This window comes from Dama dama, chromosome 3 (assembly GCF_033118175.1).
Source record: "Dama dama isolate Ldn47 chromosome 3, ASM3311817v1, whole genome shotgun sequence".
Lineage (NCBI taxonomy): Eukaryota > Metazoa > Chordata > Mammalia > Artiodactyla > Cervidae > Dama > Dama dama.
Window position 1 is genome coordinate 31846423 of NC_083683.1, and position 21339 is coordinate 31867761.

Here is a 21339-nt window from a genome sequence, read left to right on the forward strand (position 1 = left end):
TGAGCTCCAGCCCCAAGGGAAACCAGGCTCTTCAGCTTCAGGGTCTGAGCAGACCGTGCCTCCAGTCTGAGGCATTGTCTTTCCTCTCCTGCCTGTGACTTGCTCCTCTTTATTATTTCTCATCTTCATCTTTTCAAATCTTCATAGAACACTCAGAACAAGACTATGCCTTTTTTCCCCATCCAATAGGCCCCCAAATGCCCTTCCCTATGTCCCATGAACCTTCAGTGACATTGTTTTGATTTGGTTTGACAGCACTTAACACTGCTGAAATTGTCTGTGTTTACTTGTTAATTTCCAGTCTCCCTTACTGAAATATAAGCTCTGTGAAGGCAAGGACCTTTTCTCCCTTGCTCACTACCAAATTTCAAACATCTAACAGAGTTGTTAACACATATTAGGTATATGATATGTATCTGTGGGGGAAGGAATAGAGGGAAGGTGAGAAGAATGGAGGAAAAAACTGAAAAACTGCCAGGGCAGAGGATGACTCAGGCAGGTCAGAGATACTGAATCCTGTAATAATTGCAGACAGACAACAGAGAAGTCAGCACAATAATTTGCACTTCTATTCTGTATACTTTGTAACTGTATTTCAATATTATTAAAAATATTACAGATAAAACTCTGCATAATTAGGAACCTATATTTCTGTAAAAGTAATTATATTCTAATTTAATTATAAAGAAATATAATTTTTCAATCAATTCAGAATGGTCTGAGTTTCAAATTGCATCCATTCATCCACACTTCTTGATTTTTTAAAAATCAGAATGCTTTCAGATGGAGTACTTTTCATTCTTTCTGCTTACTTTTAGCATCCCTTAAACTTGTGGGTCTACAATATCTATTCAAGTAGCCTTGGTCTCACTTGAATTGCAGCTATTCCTTTTACGATTTTTCTTTCAAATCTTGAAGGTAACTAGAAGGGTGGATTCACTTCTGCATAATAGTTCATCTTTTTGTTGTTGTCTTTTTTCTTTAACAGAACTCAAATTTGGTGCCTTTGGCAACCCACTCCAGTATTCTTGCCTGGGAAATCCCATGGACAGAGGAGTCTGGTGGGCTACATGTAGTCCATGGGGTCACAAAAGAGTCGGACCTGGATGAGTGACTAAACAAAGTGACAACAGGACTTCTGTTAAGCCATTTATTTTAAAAGTGAAAATGGAGGCTGCACACTAAAATAATCTGGATAGTTTGGGAATGATTTTTTCCAATCGATATGATATACCTCAGTATATTTTTAACATAATTTCAAATTAGAAGCTAACAGAGTAAATGATTCTTCCTGGAGCTATATTTGTCCATGCTAAACAACTCTAAATCATCAGAATATGGTTCTCTTTCCACATCCCATAACCAACTGATCCCAAACTGACTCCAAATTTCATGCAAGCCCGTTTGCTTTCATCCTCAATGACCTGTCACTTTATTAGCTTCCTGCTCACTTTGCCTCTAGATTTTCCCTGCCAGCTCTCCTCTCCATCTCGGAAATTCATCACCCACACTACTACCAGAATGATCTTTCTAAAGATCTGATGGTGTTAATGAACTGCTAAAAAACCCTCAAATACTTCACACTGTGTGTTAAGCAACAGCCAGTCATTTTACCAGTGTCCATAAATACTTGAATACCTGCAGTCAACTTAACCTTTCAAGCCTCACCTCCCATAAGCTGCACAAAGTGTATGTAAAAGTTACACAGGGTTACTGAGCAGTCTTTGGGCTTTGCACATGCTGTTTTCCATGCCTCCAGTGTCTTCTCTCTGAACTTTCTGCTGAACTCTTCTTCAACCATCAAACTCTGGCCCCAAATTTACCTCCTCTGTGAAGCCCTCCCCCAAATCCAGGTTAATTTCAGTGGCTGCCTCTATGCTATCATGCACTTATTATTTGCAACTCTTTCCCACATGTATTCTGCTGTAATTATCTGTCTCACCCATTAAGTTATAGGTTCTAATGTGAATAAAGGTGGGGTGGCCTATTATCCTTTGCACATTCTTTGATACTCAAAAATATTGTACATTAAGAGCCAATTCATAGGAACTTTTCCTTTCTGTACATATTCTCTTAAAAAAAGAAAACCCTCACCTTTATCCTATAGTACTTAAAAAAATGATGTACTAATTATATGATTGGACAATTCAAGCTTCTATTAATTCAGCAAGTATTTGAATTCTTAAAAACACTCATTTGGCTTCAGGGATAAGATTCTAGCTTAGTTTCGTCCAAAAATGAACACAAAGCTTTCATGTTGGATATAACATAAAGAAAAGTGACAGTCAAGATTTTAAACATAAAAACATTTAAGCAGTATTAGGTAGGTCACACCTGAATTTTATTCTTCTGTGAGCAGGCAAAAGAATAAAAAATATTTACTTATTACTATTTATAAGTAAAATATTTACTTATTAAATATTTACATATGACATTATTTACTAGTAAATTATTATTTTATTAAATAAAAGATTTACTTATTAAACTATTTACTTATTATATTTACTTTATTTTATTAAATAAAATACTTATTAAATATTTACTCATTACATATTTTCTTGTTACTTATTATTAAATATCTATTAATATTTACTTATTAAAATACTTATTAAATATTTACTTATTAATTCTGAGATTTAAAGATGTGTCTTACGTCAGTATCTTACAGAGGTATCCATTTTGTGTTTCTAAACCCAAATTCTTCTCATTTAGTGAGTCTCAGAATACTAAAATTGTCAGTTGCATAATATTATTAAAAATAGTTTAAATTCTATCTAATTGACTATATGTAAAATGCTACCCCTCAAGCACTTTCTCCTTATTTTTTGCATTGTTACCTGTTAATATTTTATGATTTATTACCTGCCTCTTCCACTAAAATGGAGAGTCCACGAGGACAGCTATTTTGTCTGCCTTGTTCACCGCTGAGTTAGATCAGTGTCCAGCACATAGTAGGTGCTCAATAAATGTGTTCAGTGAGTACATGAATGACTCTTAAGTAATTTCCTTAAGAACTGGGAACTAAAACAATTTGGCTGGTTTTAACACTCCCTGGGCCTTAAAAGTGTTTCCCTTGTGGTTCAGCTAGTAAAGAATCCGCCTGTAATGTGGGAGACCGGGGTTTGATCCCTAGGTTGGGAAGATCCCCTGGAGAAAGGAAAGGCTACCCACTCCAGTGTTCTAACCTGGAGAATTCCAAAACTGAACAGCCTTTCACAGCAAGGACATTCAATAAAAGAGATAAGTTTACAAATCAAAATGTTATATGAAAATACTTTCATTCTACTCAACTATCGAAAAACAGTAAACATATGAAATCATTTAGGTGTTTTTCTCTTTTTCTATATTAAAATGTTTAAACATACCTTCAGACAGTCATTCTCTCTGAGGATTTCATAGCCTAGTTCTAGCTCTGCTACTTACCAGTTGTTTAATTCTATTTATTCTTCCTAAGCTTAACTTTGCAGTAAAATGGGGATATGAACATGTAAATCATCTGGTTGACAGAAAGATTAAACAAGCTAATGTATGCAGAGTGTTTACTTGGCACAGTAGTAGTACTGATAGCAAATCAGTACCAGCAGAAAATATTACCTTTAAAGAAAGCCTGGAGCTTCTCATTTCTATCCATCTCCCTGGAGGTAGGCATCCCCTTCACAGAGGATCCAACAAAGGACATGCGGCCATACAACCTCCACTGGACCACCTCCGCTAGTGCTGAGTCTCTACCACTGCAGACAACTAATTTCATTGTTAGCCGGCTTGATTCCCGAAAGATCTTCCTTTCCTTGAAGAATCACCACCACCCCACCACTCTCCATAATCCCCAGTATTTGACCATGGTTCTACTCTCTGTGACCACACAGGATAAGGAGGGCTTATTCCTCTCAACTAGTTGAAGATTGTCATTACAAAGCTAAGATAGCTCTTCTCCATAACAAAGGAGAAAATAAGGATTTTGGTAAAAATCCAGTATTACAGGTGTAATTCAATTGACTTGTGCCCACCTGACCTAAAGGAGGATGAGACTGTCATATTCCTGTCTTAATTCATGCAGTTTCAAATTAGCATTCTGTTTGTGTGTGTGTGTGTGTTGGCGAAGACTTTTAGCTGCTAAATACTCTTAGTTGTTTTTTTTTTCCCATGTACTAATCTTAAACTTCATTATCCTTAAACCATATTTCTCTATACTGCATTGGTGGGTTTATTCAGAGGCTTTTTTGTTTCGCAGACAAATAGAGCTTTACATATATTCCTCATAAATTTCTTATTGTATTCAGCTGATTGGTTCAGAATGAGCAAATATACATTGAGACTTTCATAACTTTGTTCATATTACTTACAGCTTTCTCTCTTATTTGTGCTTACTAAAAGTTTTTCTTCAAAATCTCCTGAAAAGCTAGCCTCTCCCTAAGCCTTCTCATTGAAATAATAAATCACACAGAGTCTAGAAATTGTATTAGATTTTCTAGAAAAGCTATTTTACATAAGAAAAACATCCCAAATGTGTGATAAGAAAAGTATGAGCATTTTCTTTAAATGATAAGACACATACTCAGATAAAGAAAAAACAAAATGTGGTATTAAGACTTGAGCAGAGAGATGTTTGGACTTCCCTGGCTGGCCACAGTTGGTTCTTATTGTATCAAATGACATTATCTTAGGAAGCCTATAAATGTGGTTAGATTTGGCTTAGGAATCTATTCCTTTATTTAAAACCTGACTATATTGGGGCTGTGACACTATAGAAGACACACCAAGTGGAACCAACTAATTGAACTTATTTAATCACAGACTACACTAACATTTATAAAAGACCAAAAAACACTCAGGTGTGTTATCTACCATATTCATTTCTGCAAAGGAAAATAGTAAAGAAGTTTCATTAGGAAGCTAAATGTAAAATCAGCTGTGATTTACAAGCTGTAAAAACTGTCAAACATTTCTAATTAAATATGAACCAACAGGAAGCAAAGATAAAGTACACACATTTTGCCCAAAAGAGTTCACTATTTAGTGGGGGAAAGTTGTCACAGAGAGAGAGGTTATAGCATTGCAGTTCAGTAACGTGGGCGTTAGCTTCAGACAGAGCTAGGTTTGACTCTAGGTACCAACATTTACTAACCTTTATTCTTTGGGCTAGTTACCTGTTTCCACAAACTTGTTCTTTTAATCTGTAAAGCAGGTCTGAGAGTAGCAATTACTTCTTAGAGGTTTTTGTTCTTTTTTTTTTTTTTTTAATGGGATAAATTATATGAAGCACTTTTCACAATGCCTACTGCAAAGTAAATACGTAATATATACTGGCTTCTGTTATTGTTCCTGCTATGATCACTGTCAGAATCATCTTCATCATCATTTATTACCACTATTACTACTGCTGCTATTTTAATACAATTATTCCCACTCTTATTAGTCAGTATATGATGGTAAGTGGCAATATATTAACCTGGAAAGGTATATGATCAGATCTATACTTGGGAAAGAAAAAACAACAGAGATGGATTGTTACAGGGCAGAGAGAAGAACCAAAATTAATTCCTGCTGTGATACAGACAAAAGAAATAGAGAGCTTTAAAACAATGGCAATGGGGAGGGGGAAATGCACTATGAAAGCAAAATAGTGAATAACAATTACTTTCCTAATACACCCTTTTAAAAAATTATCTGATTGACTTCCTAGGGTATCTAAAATTTACTTAATGTCTTTCTCAACCACAGTCTCATAAAATTTTCCATTTGTCCTGGTCACATGCCCTTTAGTCTTTTATATTACTCTAAGTTTCTTGTTGGGATTATTATAACTACCTCATGTTAAGAAACACTCCACAATGGACTTTTAAAATCTTGTAAGCAACTATTCCTTAGAGCACCTATAGCAGAGAAAAAAATGATATAACACAAATAACATAAACAAATTCTTTATTCTACTACATTTCCCAATTTCCATGATTGGAACTAATCAGACAACTAAAACATTAGGTTCAGCTGAATACCAGCAAAAAGAAAGGACTGTTAAGTGTTGACAAAAAAATTCAAAACAGATCTTGATAGAATAGGGAAAGATTATAAACGACTTTAGATTTCACTATAAAAAAAATGTACATCTTTATTTGTGTCCTTTCTTTGGTCTAAACACTTTTTTTAAAAAAAAAAAAACACCACTTTTTACCAGTCTTTAATTAACTGCCTAGATTGAAGTGTTACTTGCAGCTTGCTCAGACAGATTTATTTACATGGGGTTGAGAGGGGCCGGGGGTGGGAATAGTTCCCAGGAATGGAGATTAGATGTTTAGCAGAAGCAGGAGGGGCTCTGACATACTAACTTTTCCAGAAGACTGAATGCCTTTGATCATGGCCAAGCACACCACAACCCAGGCAGCCAGCAGGCAGATGGTCATCTTCCAGTTTAAGCCACCGCTTTCAGAAATGGAACTGGAAATATTCAGTGCTTCTCTGTACCAATAATAGGTAGTGGCTGAACTTTTTTCACATTCTGGCTCTACAACTGTAGAAAGAAAGGTAACACAATCATTTCAGACTAGAAAGAGTAACGAGGCTATTTTTTCCCCCAGTAAGCCTGTAAATCAATTCTTAACATTTCCTAGAAAAGTACTGCTATTCTACAGAAGCATTTAAATCCACAATGAAATCTCCCGTGCAAAAATATGAAAAAAAAATCAACAAACACGAATCCTCTTTGATGATTATCTTGTTACACACTTCTAAAATAGGAATGTGTGAGGTTTTTATCAGGGGCTTTCCTGATGGTTCAGCAGGTAAAGAATCTGCCTTCAATGCAGGAGACACAGGAGATTGGGGTTCCATCCCTGGGTTAGATCCCCTGGAGGAGGAAATGGCAACCCACCCCAGTATTCTTGCCTGGAAGATCCTATGGACAGAGGAGCCTGGCAGGCTATAGAGTCCAAAGTGTCACAAAGAGTCAGACAAGACTGAGCATCAAAGCACAAGCTTTTATCAAGCTGATTAAAACATATCAGTTTTATAGCCCCTTTGCCCCCAAAAATTGTCTGACTGACTTCCAGGGGCCAGAGCCAACAAAAATGCTAGCTGCTTGGCATATGTGCCCTTAGAAATGGAGCTAGTCTCAAGAGACTTGTGCTATAAACATAAAATACAAAGGGGATTTTGGAGACTTAGTATGAGAAAAACAACGTAAATTATTACATTCCCATTTTATGTTAATTCTATGTTAGAATGTTAATATATTGGATATATTGGATTAAATAAAGTATTTCACCTGTCCCTTTTTACTTTTTGTAAATATGGCTACTAGGACATTTTAGACTACATATGTATGTTACATTTGATATTTACCAGACAGTGCTACAGAATTATTCTTTATATTCTAGGATATAAAATTAAAAGTTAAGAAAAACATAGAGCAACAGAACCCAAGACATAAAAACAATTTCTTTAATCTATTCTTTTTCTCCTCTTTTTTTATTTTAATGCAAATGTAAGACATCAATAAAGACGAACAAAATAAAATATTGTCTAAGTTTGTAACCGAAGGCTGATAATTTTTTATCCTAACATCTTGGGGCACAATAAAAGAACTTATAAAATAACACAATAAAATAAAGAGCTAGATAAATGATGCCAAACATCTATCTTCCTGAGTATGTCAAGGAAAGTTTGTTATAATAACTTCGAAAGATTTTAGAAAAAATATCTTGAAAGCTCCCGGCTTTACCAACTTTATGATCTTTAGATACAAAAACTCTACATTGTAGATATCTTACAAGTGTGTGAAGCATTTTTCACCAAAGGACACTGATCCCAAGGCAGAGGCTGCTGAAAAGATTGAGAAAAATAAAACAGACTCCAGCCAATGATGACATTGTAGTAGAGAGCCACAAAAAAGCATACCTGCAAAATAAAATAGTGATTACATTAAAATTCTCCTGCCCCTACCTTTGAAACAATGAGATTAAATGCATCAAAGCCCACTTAATACTTAAAAAAGAAACTTTTTTTATTTTCACTTGAAACACATTAGCTTTTCTAACATGATGTCTCTCATAGGCCTTGAGAAAATCCATTAACAAGATTGTACCACATGCACGTTACAGCATATTTTGGGTATTAGTGCAAGCTCCAGTAGTGGTTTTTTTAACACATGATTAAAGAGTTGAGTAGAAATACACACTCCAAGGTTGCATTTAACTTCAGGTTATATAATTACAAACCCTGTAAAAAATTATATGGCATACACCATACCAGGAAACTTACAACACAACTTGCAAATCCAATCCCTCCCAGTTGAGGGCTTATATAATTCCACACACCAATGCTTCCTCGCCGAATTCTCTGACCCACGGAAAGTTCCAGGAAAAAAAGGGGAATACCTATTACCAGAAGTAGTATTAAATATGGCAAAAGATAGGCACCTATAGAGAGAAGAACAAATAAAATAGATTATATTTTCAACAGCCACAGTAGAGAATACACTAATTCTGATTATCGCATGAAAGATGACATTTAAACTTCCATAAGTATAATCATAAAAGACTTTAAAGAAAATCCAATTTCATTACTTTAAGCTTTCTGGTATTTGAAACCTGAATTTGACTGCTACCAAGAGTTTCTGATAAAAAATAATTATGAAAAAAAGTAAGGATATCAATGAATAGCTTTAGTTTCATTTTATTGAAAAGGTAAAACAACTTTACTTTTTGTAAAAATAATTGATTCCTTAAAATATTTTCTCAAATAGGTTTTAAAAGCTCCTGGAAGTCTTATTCACAAAATGTTAATGAAGTCATTTATTAAATTTTACTCAAACTCATCTAAATCACACATTTCAAATCTGATAAATCAAAATGAATGTTATGATATTAAACTAACTTTTTCCCTAAGTAACAACAGGGAAGGAGAAATGCCTGCTTAGACTGAAAGAGAAGAAAAAAGAAAAAGAACGTCTACCACAGAAAAATGGCATTTTTTTCCCATATATATGTTATAGAAAAAGTTCACTTCGGGAAATAAGTAATTTTTTCTTTTCCAAAATTTTGTTAAGGGGTAGGTAACACTAATTTTTTTTAAAAAGATAATTAATATCTATTATAAAATATATGTGCTATTTTTCATAATAAAGTTTTCATACTTAAATATATATACATATTATTTTACAGCTAAATCTCAACTTAAGATATATGCCCAGTGACTTAAAAATGTACTAAATCGATTGACAATGTTAATATTAGACTCTATGATTGATAAAGTCAAATATGAAACCTGTACTCATTTCTAAGTGACAGTACATATTCAAATTATTCATTAGATAACCTTTAAAATGGACTTGGTACATTCAAATTTCATATCTGGAGTTTTTTCCAACCAGATACTACCAAGTGGGGACTAATGCCCTTTTTAAAGGGGAGGCCATTCATTATATTTCTCTCATTAAAAAGAAAATGTTTAATGGTATTGAATAGATTTTGGAAGCTGTTCAAATTGTTCTGGTACCTTTTCTGCTGAAGAAGTAAATATTAATGATTTTTTTTCAAGTCATTTATCTCAGTGTCTATACACATCTTAAATAATTTCCATGTATAAGAATTTCCTTTAATATGGTGGTTGGTAGAAAATCTCTACTCTCTTACAGCTGATTTTCAGACTTTGAGACATGAGTTGATTCTACAGAGGAGTATGTAATATAAAACATCGATGCATGAGATTATAAAACAGAATTATCAAAATTGAAACGCTAAGATGACTAGTAGCATTCAGGCACTAATGACCTGAGAATGTTTCCTGAAGTACTGAAAACACACTTTCACACCTGCATGAAATACTGGGGTGTGAATAGGTTTATGTGTGTGTGATCGACTAGGAGAAAAAAAAGAGAATGAACAAAGACAGGACTCACTGGGAACATTTTCTCAGTTATGTGGACATGACATGGGATTAGATACCTAGCCATTTCTTCTGACTCAAACACTCTACAGTCCCGGAAATACAAATAGTCCTAGTTAAAACACAACTGAGCATTTACTATTTGCCGGGCATACTTCTATCCATGTTGTATGTAGTCACTCATTTATTCCTTACAAGAATCCAGTGTGGTAAGCACAATTATTATCCTCATTTAACAATGGTGGAAATGAAGCCAGAAATACTAAGTTAACTTGTGAAAGGTCACCTGTATAGTGAGGGAAAGAGCCAGGCTTCCTAGTCAAATTGGCTTCAAAACCTGAGCTGGTAGTTTCTACACTATAACACTTACTAAACTTAATCAGGGCTACCCTGGTCACTCAGATGGTAAAGAATCTGCCTGCAATGTGGGAGACCTGGGTCCGATCCCTGGGTCGGGAAGATCCTCTGGAGAAGGGAATGGCTACCCACTCCAGTATTCTTGCCTGGGAAATCCCATGGACAGAGGAGCCTGGCAGGCTACAGTCCATTGGGCAGCAAAGAGTCAGACATGACTGAGCAAATAACATTTTCCCTTTCACTCTCGAGCTTAATCATCATGCTTTAAGTAATATCTTCAGACAGATCAACTTATATTGGTCTATTACTTTTTATTCTATTATTCATAAAGTACCTCAAATGATGAATAAGATTTACCCAAGTTGAGACTGGTTAACTAGTCAAATACCCTTTTGAACTCCAACAGCCATCTCAAAATGATGAAGTCCATTCGTGTTTCATAATATCACTCTCTAGCACGTGTAATTAGAAGACAGGGGACAGTTCTTGGAAAGGCATCTTGATTTTCTTTACATATAAAAGTAAGGAGCAAGAGCCATTTTTGCTAACTGATAACCAACTCCTTTAGAGTTTTCCACCAAGACTAATATTATATTAAGCAGCAAGCAACCTGAGTTTTCAGCCAAGATAACCTCTTCCTTAATAGTACAGTCAATAAAATGCATAAGGCAAAAGGTCTGAAAATCAGAATTCATCTTCTGCCCATCTTGCAAATGGGATAATTTGTTGTGAAATATAAAGCAGGGTAGTACTTAGCTGCTTGTGGCTGATTTGATAAATAATTCATCTGTGATGTTAAAGACTAGCTAAGGAGCTTGCAGGTTCTGTGGAGTGATGGGTAGTGGACCACCAACTCCATGTATTGATTCTTACCTCTCAGGCAGATTTATCACACAGGCGGTGTGTGCTAGGCTAAGTCACTTCAGTCATGTCCTACTCTTAGCAATCCCATGGACTATCACCGGCCAGACTCCTGTCCATGGGATTCTCCAAGCAAAAATACTAGAGTAGGTTACCATTTCCTTCTCCAGGGATCTTCCCAAGCCAGGGATTGAACTCACATCTCTTATGTCTCCTGCATTGGCAGGCAGGTTCTTTACCACTAGTACCACCTGGAAAGCCCATCACACAAGCTGCTGCTGCTAAGTCACTTCAGTCGTGTCCGACTCTGTGTGACACCATAGACGTCAGCCCTCCAGGCTCCCCCGTCCCTGGGATTCTCCAGGCAAGAACACTGGAGTGGGTTGCCATTTCTTTCTCCAATGCGTGAAAGTGAAAAGTGAAAGTGTAGTCGCTCAGTCGATCACACATGCTACTTTCCCCCAAACCTGTTGGTCTTCCCCTGGTTGAATTAACTAAGCAAGACATTAAATGTATTTTGTCATCTGACACCTTAGCTTTTTATCTTAGTGACTAAAAGAAACCATTTCACATGTGAATGGTTTTATTACTTCAACTGATTTACAGGTTGGTAATTAAATCAAAATAAAATAAGACCATGTTTTTGTCCTGTCACCAAACCTATCACAAATTGGAATCAAATACCAAAAGAGTAATTCTTTCCTTTATGTGCTGAAATGCCACATACAGAACATTTAGTATTTAAACACACTTGTTTTAACAGCTTCCATATATGTATATAATAAAGATACTAAAGGTAAAGAAAGTAAAGCAAATATTAAAGTTATTTTAATTTAATAACCCTAATGTTAGGTAATGTTCAGTTTAATCGGGTGTACTATTGAGCCTGTATCCTATAGGAACTATCTATTCTTTTGTATATGTTTTTATTTTCTTGATTTTAAGACAATTTCCACTAAATAACCCTTGCAATTATATGCACAAATACAAATAGCTAAATATGCTGATGGGGATAATCTGTTTGAAATAAAAAATGCTAATTTCTTTACAGCATCTTAACAGTGCTGATATCCAAGGATGAAGACTATCTGGTATTATATTAATTATATAGGTTAAATTACTTTTACTGGGATCTACAAAGTTCTGGTTGGCAACTGAAGACTATAATCATTCTAAATTATATGTAACTTTGTTTCACTGAAGAATGAAACAACTCAAAATTCAGAGTTAATACACTGTGGATAGAACATTCTCTCTCTTGTTCACCAATATATTTTTTTATCAGAAACTTGAGGATTTTCTCCAAAGTGAATAACTGACAGGAACAAGGAATGGAACATTGGTTAGAAAAGGCAGTAATTTAGAGATGTTAACAGGATCCACAGAAAGAATTTGAGACTACGTCCTTAAGCAATCCTTGTGTGTTCATAGCAAGTCATCGGCTCCTATGGAAACCTAATCTGAAAACAGAGCTCAACTCAGACTTTCAACAAAGGCGTCTCCCTGGTTTTACAATGGAATTCATAGTTTCTAAAATACTGAGACTGCAGCAACAATGATTGCTATTTGACATAATCAACTGCAATTTACTCAGCAGTGTATCACTCAAAAAAAGAAAAACAAAAAGGGCAGAAAACAGAAACTTACCGCCCCCGTTCTTCTGACAGAGATATGGGAACCGCCACACGTTCCCTAATCCTACAGAAAATCCAACCTGGGCCAGGATGTATTGTAGCTTGCTGTTCCAAGCTGGTCTTTCATCTTTGACTTCAGATCTTTCTTCAACATCTGTGTCTTTCTCTTCTTGGACATCAACAATTAGTTCACTCTTCTTAAAAGCATCATCAGCTGAGTCTTCATTAGAAAGAAGGTCTTTGACAGACTCAATAACCTCATCATCTAATTCTCTTTTTACCACCTTGCTATTCTTCGGCATTGGAAAGTGTGGGTAGTAGTAGTAGTTTTTTGGGGGTTTTTTTTTGTTTGTTTGTTTACTTTCCTTTTGGCAAACTTCTTAATTCTTTTTAAAAATGTGTTAGTTGATATGAATAAAAGATGGAGGAGGATACCAAAGAAATCCTTGATTCAAGGTGATAAAGTCTTATGGATTCTGGATCTGTTTGTTCAATATTCTGTAGGTATCTGTAAAATTTTAAGTTGAAAAACAATAATATTTAATGAGGAAAAATATTTAAAATACCAAAGACTCGTCTTCTTAATTTTTGCGACACAAGTTCTTTCTGCATAGCATAAAATATATGCTTGTCCTTGACCTTTCAGAGCTTAATATTCACAGAAGTATAAGAATTGTAAAGTACACAAGAGCTTCACACACGTTTTCTTTTTGCTAACTTCTTCCTTCTTGCAAAAATCTACTTCAGCCTCAGATATACCCCATTGCATAATGTATACTCAGTTCATTTGTAAGTAGAATTTTGAAACCTTTTCCTAATTCTTCCTTCTTCCCTCTCTGACTAAAGTACATTCTAATTTTATCACTTATATAATTACATAAACAATTGCATGCCATCCCTGTAAATTTGTCTTATATAGAATTTCTTCTGTTAGCATATTCATCTACTCATTCATTTGCTATTAAGGGAAAAGTCGTTAAGGGATATATTGCAGGAAGGGAAATTTCTCCTTTCCTCTCTTACACCCTTTGGTAGCGAATACATTTGTTTTCTATGTTTGTGAGCCTGTTTCTGTTTTGGATTCATTTGTGTTATTTTTCAGATTCCACATATAAGTGACGTCATTTGGTATTTGTCTTTGTCTTACTTCACTAAGCATAAAATTCTCTAGGTCCATCCATCTTGCTACAAATGGCAATATTTCATTCTTTTTATGGCTGAGTAATATTCCAGTGTGTGTGCGTGTATACACCACATCCTCATAAACCAACTGCCTGCTGATGGGCACTTGGACTGCCTCCATGTCTTAGCTATTGCAGACAGTACTGCATTGAACAGTGGGGTTTATGCATCCTTTTGAAGTAGTTTTCCATTTTTCCAAATATATACCTACAAGCGGAATTGCTGGATCATATGGTAGTTCTCTTTTTTAGTTTTTTAAAGGAATGTTTTCCATAATGGCTATACCAATTTACATTCCCACCAACAGTGTATAAAGGTTCCCATTTTTCCACACCCTCCCCAGAACTTTTTTATAGACTTTTTGATGGTAGCCATTCTGACCAGTGTGAAATTATCTGTTTTCAAAAGTAACTAAATGTATGAGAGTTTCTCCTCAAAACTAGATCAGGAAGCTTGAAAAATGATATCCAAAAGAATTCTGCCATTCACTGCTAGAAAAAGAATGGAATTCTTTAACGGAACTGCTGTTAGGTTTACATTTAAAAAGTCAGAGAAACCCTCTGTCATACTTTATCTTATAACCTTAATAAAAACAGTACTGGGTAACCAATGGGAAAAAAAATTCTTTAACTTGATCATCTATTTGTCATTTTAAGATTTGGATGGTGTTTCATTGATTACAAAATTAAAATGTGTACCCCAAGGAAAAACACTAATTTAGGATTTGGTGAAGGTTAAAAGAAAGGCTGTGAAGAAAATTCTTGAAGAAGAAGCATTCCCAAAATATTCTCAAGAATAGAAACATCTCTAGAATAAGTGAAAAACTTCTAAAGGTAACTATTTTAAAGAGGCCAACAAGGTTTGAATAAGGAAATAGTTTCATGAAGTTAGGGAGTATATCTGTTTAATTTGCATTATCTACCCCTAAAGCTCAGTAAGAATTAGTTCAATAAATGAAAACATACAATCATTGAAAAGCTGAAAAAAGCTGTTTCCAAATAATTTTTGCAGGGAGAAAACGACCTGACATATAAGAAAGTGAGATTTGTGAGACATAAATCATCTAAGGTCTACATTCTTTGGATCATCTAATGATAAACTGTTGGCATAATAACTTTACTGATACAAGGATAAGGCATTTGTTTTAATTTGACAAGTTTGGAGTTGTGTCCTAGCCTTTTTACTTAGTTGTATAACTTCTCGCAGTTATATGACTCAACTTAGTTTCCTCAATAAATATTTATCTATTACTCCTTTTGCTTTTTTCCATAAAATAGAAAGGAATGTATTGAAGTTTAAAGTACTATTACACTAAAACTCTTCTTCATAAAGAAAAAATTAAAAAACAGTGTTATTCATGAGTCTCCCCCAAATTAGCTATCTCAGAATTGTATTTCTTCTATATATTTCTCATCTTTGCAGGAAAAAAAAAAGAAAAATAACATATTTAGACACTGTTGCATGTTTTTTACATATCCAACAGATAATCATACCAGCTTACATAGTATATCTTTTGGCAAAGTTTAACTTGAAAATTCCTATACAACAATCCAAAGTTCTTATTTTCTATGAAAAAAATCAATGTCTAACAGAAACAAAATTTAAATGCAATTTTATATTTTAAATTCCTAAAATATACTTAATTACATATACAGATTTATAATGCAATAATCTTAGGCAAATTTTATAAAATGTAAAAGTTAAAAAGGAATATTATATATCTATTTGCATGCATTTACAGTTCCTTTTCTATTATAAGCAAAAACAAAAGTGATAGTACATTAAAAATGTCACAAGTAAAATAATTTATACTCTCTTTTCTCACTGTTTCTTACCCACCTCCTCCTCTTAGGGATTGCTGCAGGATAATATGGGATGGGGATCACTATAGGATAACATAGGGTGGGGCTGCAGTTAACACTGAAACTTCCACAATAACAAGTGAGTTGTCTGGGGGGAAAAAATATCTCTTCTTCAATAGGCCATAATCTCTCCTTGGAGAATGACTTTATCTTACCAATCTCACATTCTCAGTGTTTAACTCTGTCAACTATATGAACTGAAAGTATGGCGAATTACATTGTATAATAACTACAAGTATTTTGCATTATTACACATTTGGTTTCGTTTTTTGGTTTTGTTTTGTGGTTTTTTTTTTTGCCTTTTGCCTTTTGTCCCAAGGTCCTATATTTACTGAGTCAGAGGCATTCCTTTCTTATATAGAGACTGCATATAGCCAAAAAATAGAAAGAGTTTCTGAGTGGAGTTATAAAAACTTAGTATATGAGACAACAATTTGTAAGTCAAATAAATTTCAAAATTTTAAGACCCAACTTTTTTGAAAGAGAAAATGTTTATGGATGCCAAAAGCTTGCCTGAAGAACTTAGTCCATAAAAGTATGGCACAGATGAAGATTTGAAAATATAATTGACTATATCCAAAAGTGTATTACTGTTGCTTCAAAACAGGAATACCCAGGAAGGACATGAAGCAGTGAGTGATAAAGTACTGGTGTTCTACAGGTCACATGAGCAGTAGGATAATCAGAATCAAGTAACTGCACAGTCTCTACCAAGTTAGCATCATCCACTCCTGTCAGAGTCAACTGGGCAGCAAGCTGTCATGACTGTTCTTTGTCTGTACCAAGGAAGTGCATTAGCTGTCATCATTACCTGGGAAAAGCCTCCTGTCTACAATGGAGCAACAGATAGTCAAGAGTTGGGTCAGAAATACTGCCTGTGGGTCCAATACAGCCCACTGTCTGATTTCGTAAAGAGAATTGTATTGGCACAGAGTCATGCCCACAAATGTACATATCTCCTATGGCTAATGTTTTGCTACAAGAGCTGAATCACTTTGAATGCATTGCAAAGCTTGAAATATTCACTATAGAAAAAATTTAACAACCAACCACTGTGTACGCTCAGTCATGTCCGATTCTTTGCAGCCCCATGGACTGTAGCCCACCAGGCTCCTCTGTCCATGGAAATTTCCAGGCAATATTAGTGGAGTGGGTTCCCATATCCTCCTCCAGGGGATCTTCCCAACCCAAGGATGGAACCCAAGTCCCTGGCATCTCCTGCATTGGCTCTTTACCACTAGCGCCACCTGGGAAGCCTGACAACCCGTCTTCCAGAGATTAAATCTGAATTGAAGGTGCAGAGTGCTCCAAGTCACACCATATATGCTCCATTTTCATGACACTAAGCTTTTTATCACATAGTATGACAAGATAGAAATCTTATTCTACCCTATCCTACCCTATTCAAAGGTAAGATTGTTTACTAAGTAATTATGAAATTAGTTGCTAAGAATGAATGAGTTTTACAGAGAAACAGGGTGATGTAGTTGAGGGTACAGGGGTAATAGTTGAGAAGGAAACAAAAGCAAAACATAAATGTAGTATATCAGGAAACAAAATTAATGAAACACAAAATAAAGATGAAATAACAGACGTTTAGATAATAACAATTTCAAAAAGTAATGCAGAAGTGTCAACACTGAGATAGTACTGAGATAAAAACTCCTAGGGATTTCAAGCAGAAGTAGAAAGGAGAAATAAAAGACTTCTCAGGATATTCAGTCACTTCTATAAAAGTGAAGAGAAGAAAGTACTTGATCTCCAGTTTTCATACTCAAGTATTTTATCTTTTAATTATAAATGTCACAGGCACATCGTCCAATCCATGAGAGATCTGATGAGCCCTACGGGGAGGGAGAGGAACAGGCTACACGATCGTGAAACTTAGCCAATTAGGACAGAGACCCATGTTAAATAATAGGAGTAAACATTAATTTAAACAGGGAAATAAGGCTCAAACATAGGAATTATGTTTGGAGAAAAATATATATATGTACATATGTAGGGAGAATATGTAGGGAGAAAAATATAAATATAATAAAAATTAATATCCAAAAATAATCTAACAAAATCAGGAATTTAAATGGGAGAGAGAAAGAAAGGTATGGAAACGTCTTCATCTTTCATGGCAGAAAGCAAGTTAGGATACTGTCTAAATATGAGGGACTTCACTGGTAGTCCAGTGGTTAAGATTCTGCACTTCCAATGCAGGGGACACCGGTTCCATCCCTGGTTGGGGAACTAAGATCCCATATGCTGTGTGGCATGGCCAGAAAAAAAGAAAATGTAAATATGAAACTCATGGTCCAAAACTGGATAATGACTGCACCTCTTCATGTTTCATATAATCCTTCTTATTTACTACTTTTAATGGGATCTTGCAGGAATTAATTTTTACTGGTATGAAGACATGTATTGGTGCCAAACATTAACATCTATAGAAATAGACTGAGTTTAAATCCAAACTCTATCACTAATGGTTTTATGACCTTGGCTGAAATGCTGAGTTAGCTAATAATAAAGAGCTTGGATAAACGCCAACACATTGAGAGTACTCAGTATATGTTTTCTTTTATTACTATGATAATAGTCCCTCTTATATTTGTATTATATTACAAGTTTATTCTATTAAGGCTAATGTGAGTTCAAAGCAAATGCAACATGTTTCGGGTATTTTTACACCACTTTAAAAAGAAAAAAAAACATTCTTCTCTCTCTGCATAGTTCAGTACAGTTCAGTTCAGTTGCTCAGTCGTGTCTGACTCTTTGCGACCCCATGAATCGCAGCACGCCAGGCCTCTCTGTCCATCACCAACTCCCGGAGTTTACTCAAACTCATGCCCATCGAGTCGGTGATGCCATCCAGCCATCTCATCCTCTGTCGTCCCCTTCTCCTCCTGCCCCCAATCCCTCCCAGCATCAGGGTCTTTTCCAATGAGTCAACTCTTCGCATGAGGTGGCCAAAGGATTGGAGTTTCAGCTCCAGCATCTGTCCTTCCAATGAACACCCAGGACTGATCTCCTTTAGGATGGACTGGTTGGATCTCCTTGCAGTCCAAGGGACTCTCAAGAGTCTTCTCCAACACCACAGTTCAAAAGCATCAATTTTTCAGTGCTCAGCTTTCTTCACAGTCCAACTCTCACATTCATACATGACCATTGGAAAAACCCCATAGCCTTGACCAGACAGACCTTTGTTGGCAAAATAACGTCTCTGCTTTTTAATATGCTATCTAGGTTGGTCATAACTTTCCTTCCAAGGAGTAAGTGTCTTTTAATTTCATGGCTGCAGTCACCATCCGCAGTGATTTTGGAGCCCAAAAAAATAAAGTCTGACACTGTTTCCACTGTTTCCCCATCTATTTCCCATGAAGTGATGGAACCAGATGCCATGATCTTAGCATAGTAAATTACCTCAAAATTTAATAGCTTAACAAACAAAAACTGTATTTGCTCATGATTTTGTGGGTTAGCAATTTACTCTAGGCTTAGATGATCAGTTGCTTTGCTTCACTTGACTTGGGTCACTTCCGCACTGTAGTCACCTCTCAACTCAAGTGGAGGAGGATGGTCTAAGAGGGTCGAAATCACATTCTGGCAGGAGGCAAGAGGTAGCCTAGAAGTCCAGCTTCCCTGGTGACTCAGATGGTAAAGACTCCGCCTGCAATGTGAGACCTGGGTTTGATCCCTAGGTTGGCAAGATCCCCTGGAGAAGGGCATGGCAACCCACTCCAGCATTCTTGCCTGGAGAATCCCCATAGACAGAGGAGCCTGGCGGGCTACAGTCCATGGGCTCACAAAGGGTCAGACATGACTGAGCCATTAAGCACAGCCTATAGTTCAGAGCACTTTGGTCCTCCTACACACAGTCTCTCCAGTGTGTGGAGCTTCAACCTGTTCCCATGACAAGCTCAGAGTCCCAACTCTAGCCAAAAGGGGTAAGCTCAACACACAAACACTAGTAAAGCCCATTTGAGTCATAATTGCTAATGTCTCACTGCCCAAAGCAAGTTACACAGCTAAGTCTGGATGACTTGAGAGTAAATAAACTCCGAGTTTTGATGAAAGGAGCAATAAAGTGAATTCGCTAAAGTAGGTGTGAGTATAGGGAAGACAGAAGTACTGCTATTACTTGGAAAATAATCTGCATTTATCCACTTAGATTTCCCTTCCCTGGATTTTGAATCTCAAGGACAGGAACAAAGAGATCAAAACGTTGGCATCTCACTTAACTCCAAAGGCATTATGCCCAGGCTGTAACTTCTACAGTAGTCATGGACCTGCTTCCTGGTTTTCAGAACAATTTTCATTCTTGCTCTTCCCCTTCTTATTGCCAAGCACCCCATTGTTTCTTTGAGCCCCTGTGACCCTGTTAATGTTTCTTTTTTCCTTTCTTAGCCAGCATCAGTTTCTGCAGCTTGCAAACAAAAAAACCTCATTAGACACTGTTATAAATCACCTATTATAAACGTATTATAAATGTAAATAATATACCTATTAAAATAATACACCCATTATAAATGTAACGGGCATGTTATTACCATTTATCTATTCTATGTAAAGACTTATACATTAAAATGTTTGAAATGTTACAGTATTTAATTTGGACTTATCTTTACATTTTTCTCATTCTCCTGTTTCTGTATTGTTTAATATCTTCATGTGTAACTTTTCAGGAAAAAAAATCTATTTTAAACACTCAAAACAAGATTCAAAACCTTTTAAAATCAACATAATAAATATTTGTGGTTCTCAACCCTAACCATTTTTAATATGTTTTCCCTTTTTTAAGATTGTTTCATTGCCCATCCATACAAATTCTGAAATCAGCTTGTCAATTTCTACCCCAAAAACAGTCTGCTGGAATTTTGAATGGGTTTACATTGACTGAGTCTGTAGATCCATTTGGGGAACGGTGACATCTCAGAAAATTGAGTTTTCAGATTTATGAACGTAGTATATCATGGCATTTATTTGTATCTGATTTAATTTCTATCCAGAAAAAAAATAAGATTTTTTAATACAAGGTTTCTATCCCGCTGCTGCTGCTGCCAAGTCACTTCAGTCGTGTCTGACTCTGCAACCCTATGGACTGTAGCCCACCAGGCTCCTCTGTCCATGGGATTGTCTAGGCAAGAATACTGGAGTGGGTTGCCATTTCCTCCTCCAGGGGATCTTCCCACCCAGGGAGAGAACCCACATTTCCTGAAGCTCCTGCACTGCAGGCAAATTCTTTGCTGCTGAGTCACCGGGGAAGCCCTTTCTTTCCTGCAATAATGCTAATCAAGTTGTTATTTTTTAAAGATCATTTAGGATTTTTATATACATCATTGGTAAATAAAGAGAGTTTTTCTCTCATTGCTTATCTTAATTGCTTTGTCTTGACTTATTTTCTGGCTAGGACATCTACCACAATTTTGAACAGAAGTGTTAAGACCAGACTTCTTTATCTATGCCCTGATGTTAGGGGGAAGTACTCAATATTTTACTGTTAGGTACTCTGTTAGTGATGGATTTTTTTCTCCATTGGATCCTTTTACCTGTTTAGAAGTTTCTTTTAT

At 35.7% G+C, this 21339-nt stretch overlaps 1 protein-coding gene across 3 annotated transcripts in view; it reads right to left on the reverse strand.

Annotated features, from left to right (window-relative positions):
• SLC6A15 (solute carrier family 6 member 15) overlaps positions 1 to 21339 on the reverse strand; it is a 51410-nt gene that overhangs the window by 18285 nt on the left and 11786 nt on the right. For 2 of the 3 annotated variants that reach the window (XM_061125372.1, XM_061125383.1), the window contains exons 2-5: positions 12748 to 13242; positions 8257 to 8414; positions 7767 to 7893; positions 6327 to 6508 (exon numbers count right to left, since the gene is read on the reverse strand). In XM_061125372.1, coding sequence (XP_060981355.1) covers positions 6327 to 6508; positions 7767 to 7893; positions 8257 to 8414; positions 12748 to 13036 — 756 coding nt within the window. In that variant the 5' untranslated portion in view covers positions 13037 to 13242. Of the gene's footprint in view, positions 1 to 5955; positions 6509 to 7766; positions 7894 to 8256; positions 8415 to 12747; positions 13243 to 21339 lie in introns of those variants that run through there. The other variant, XM_061125392.1, reaches the window with a different exon arrangement.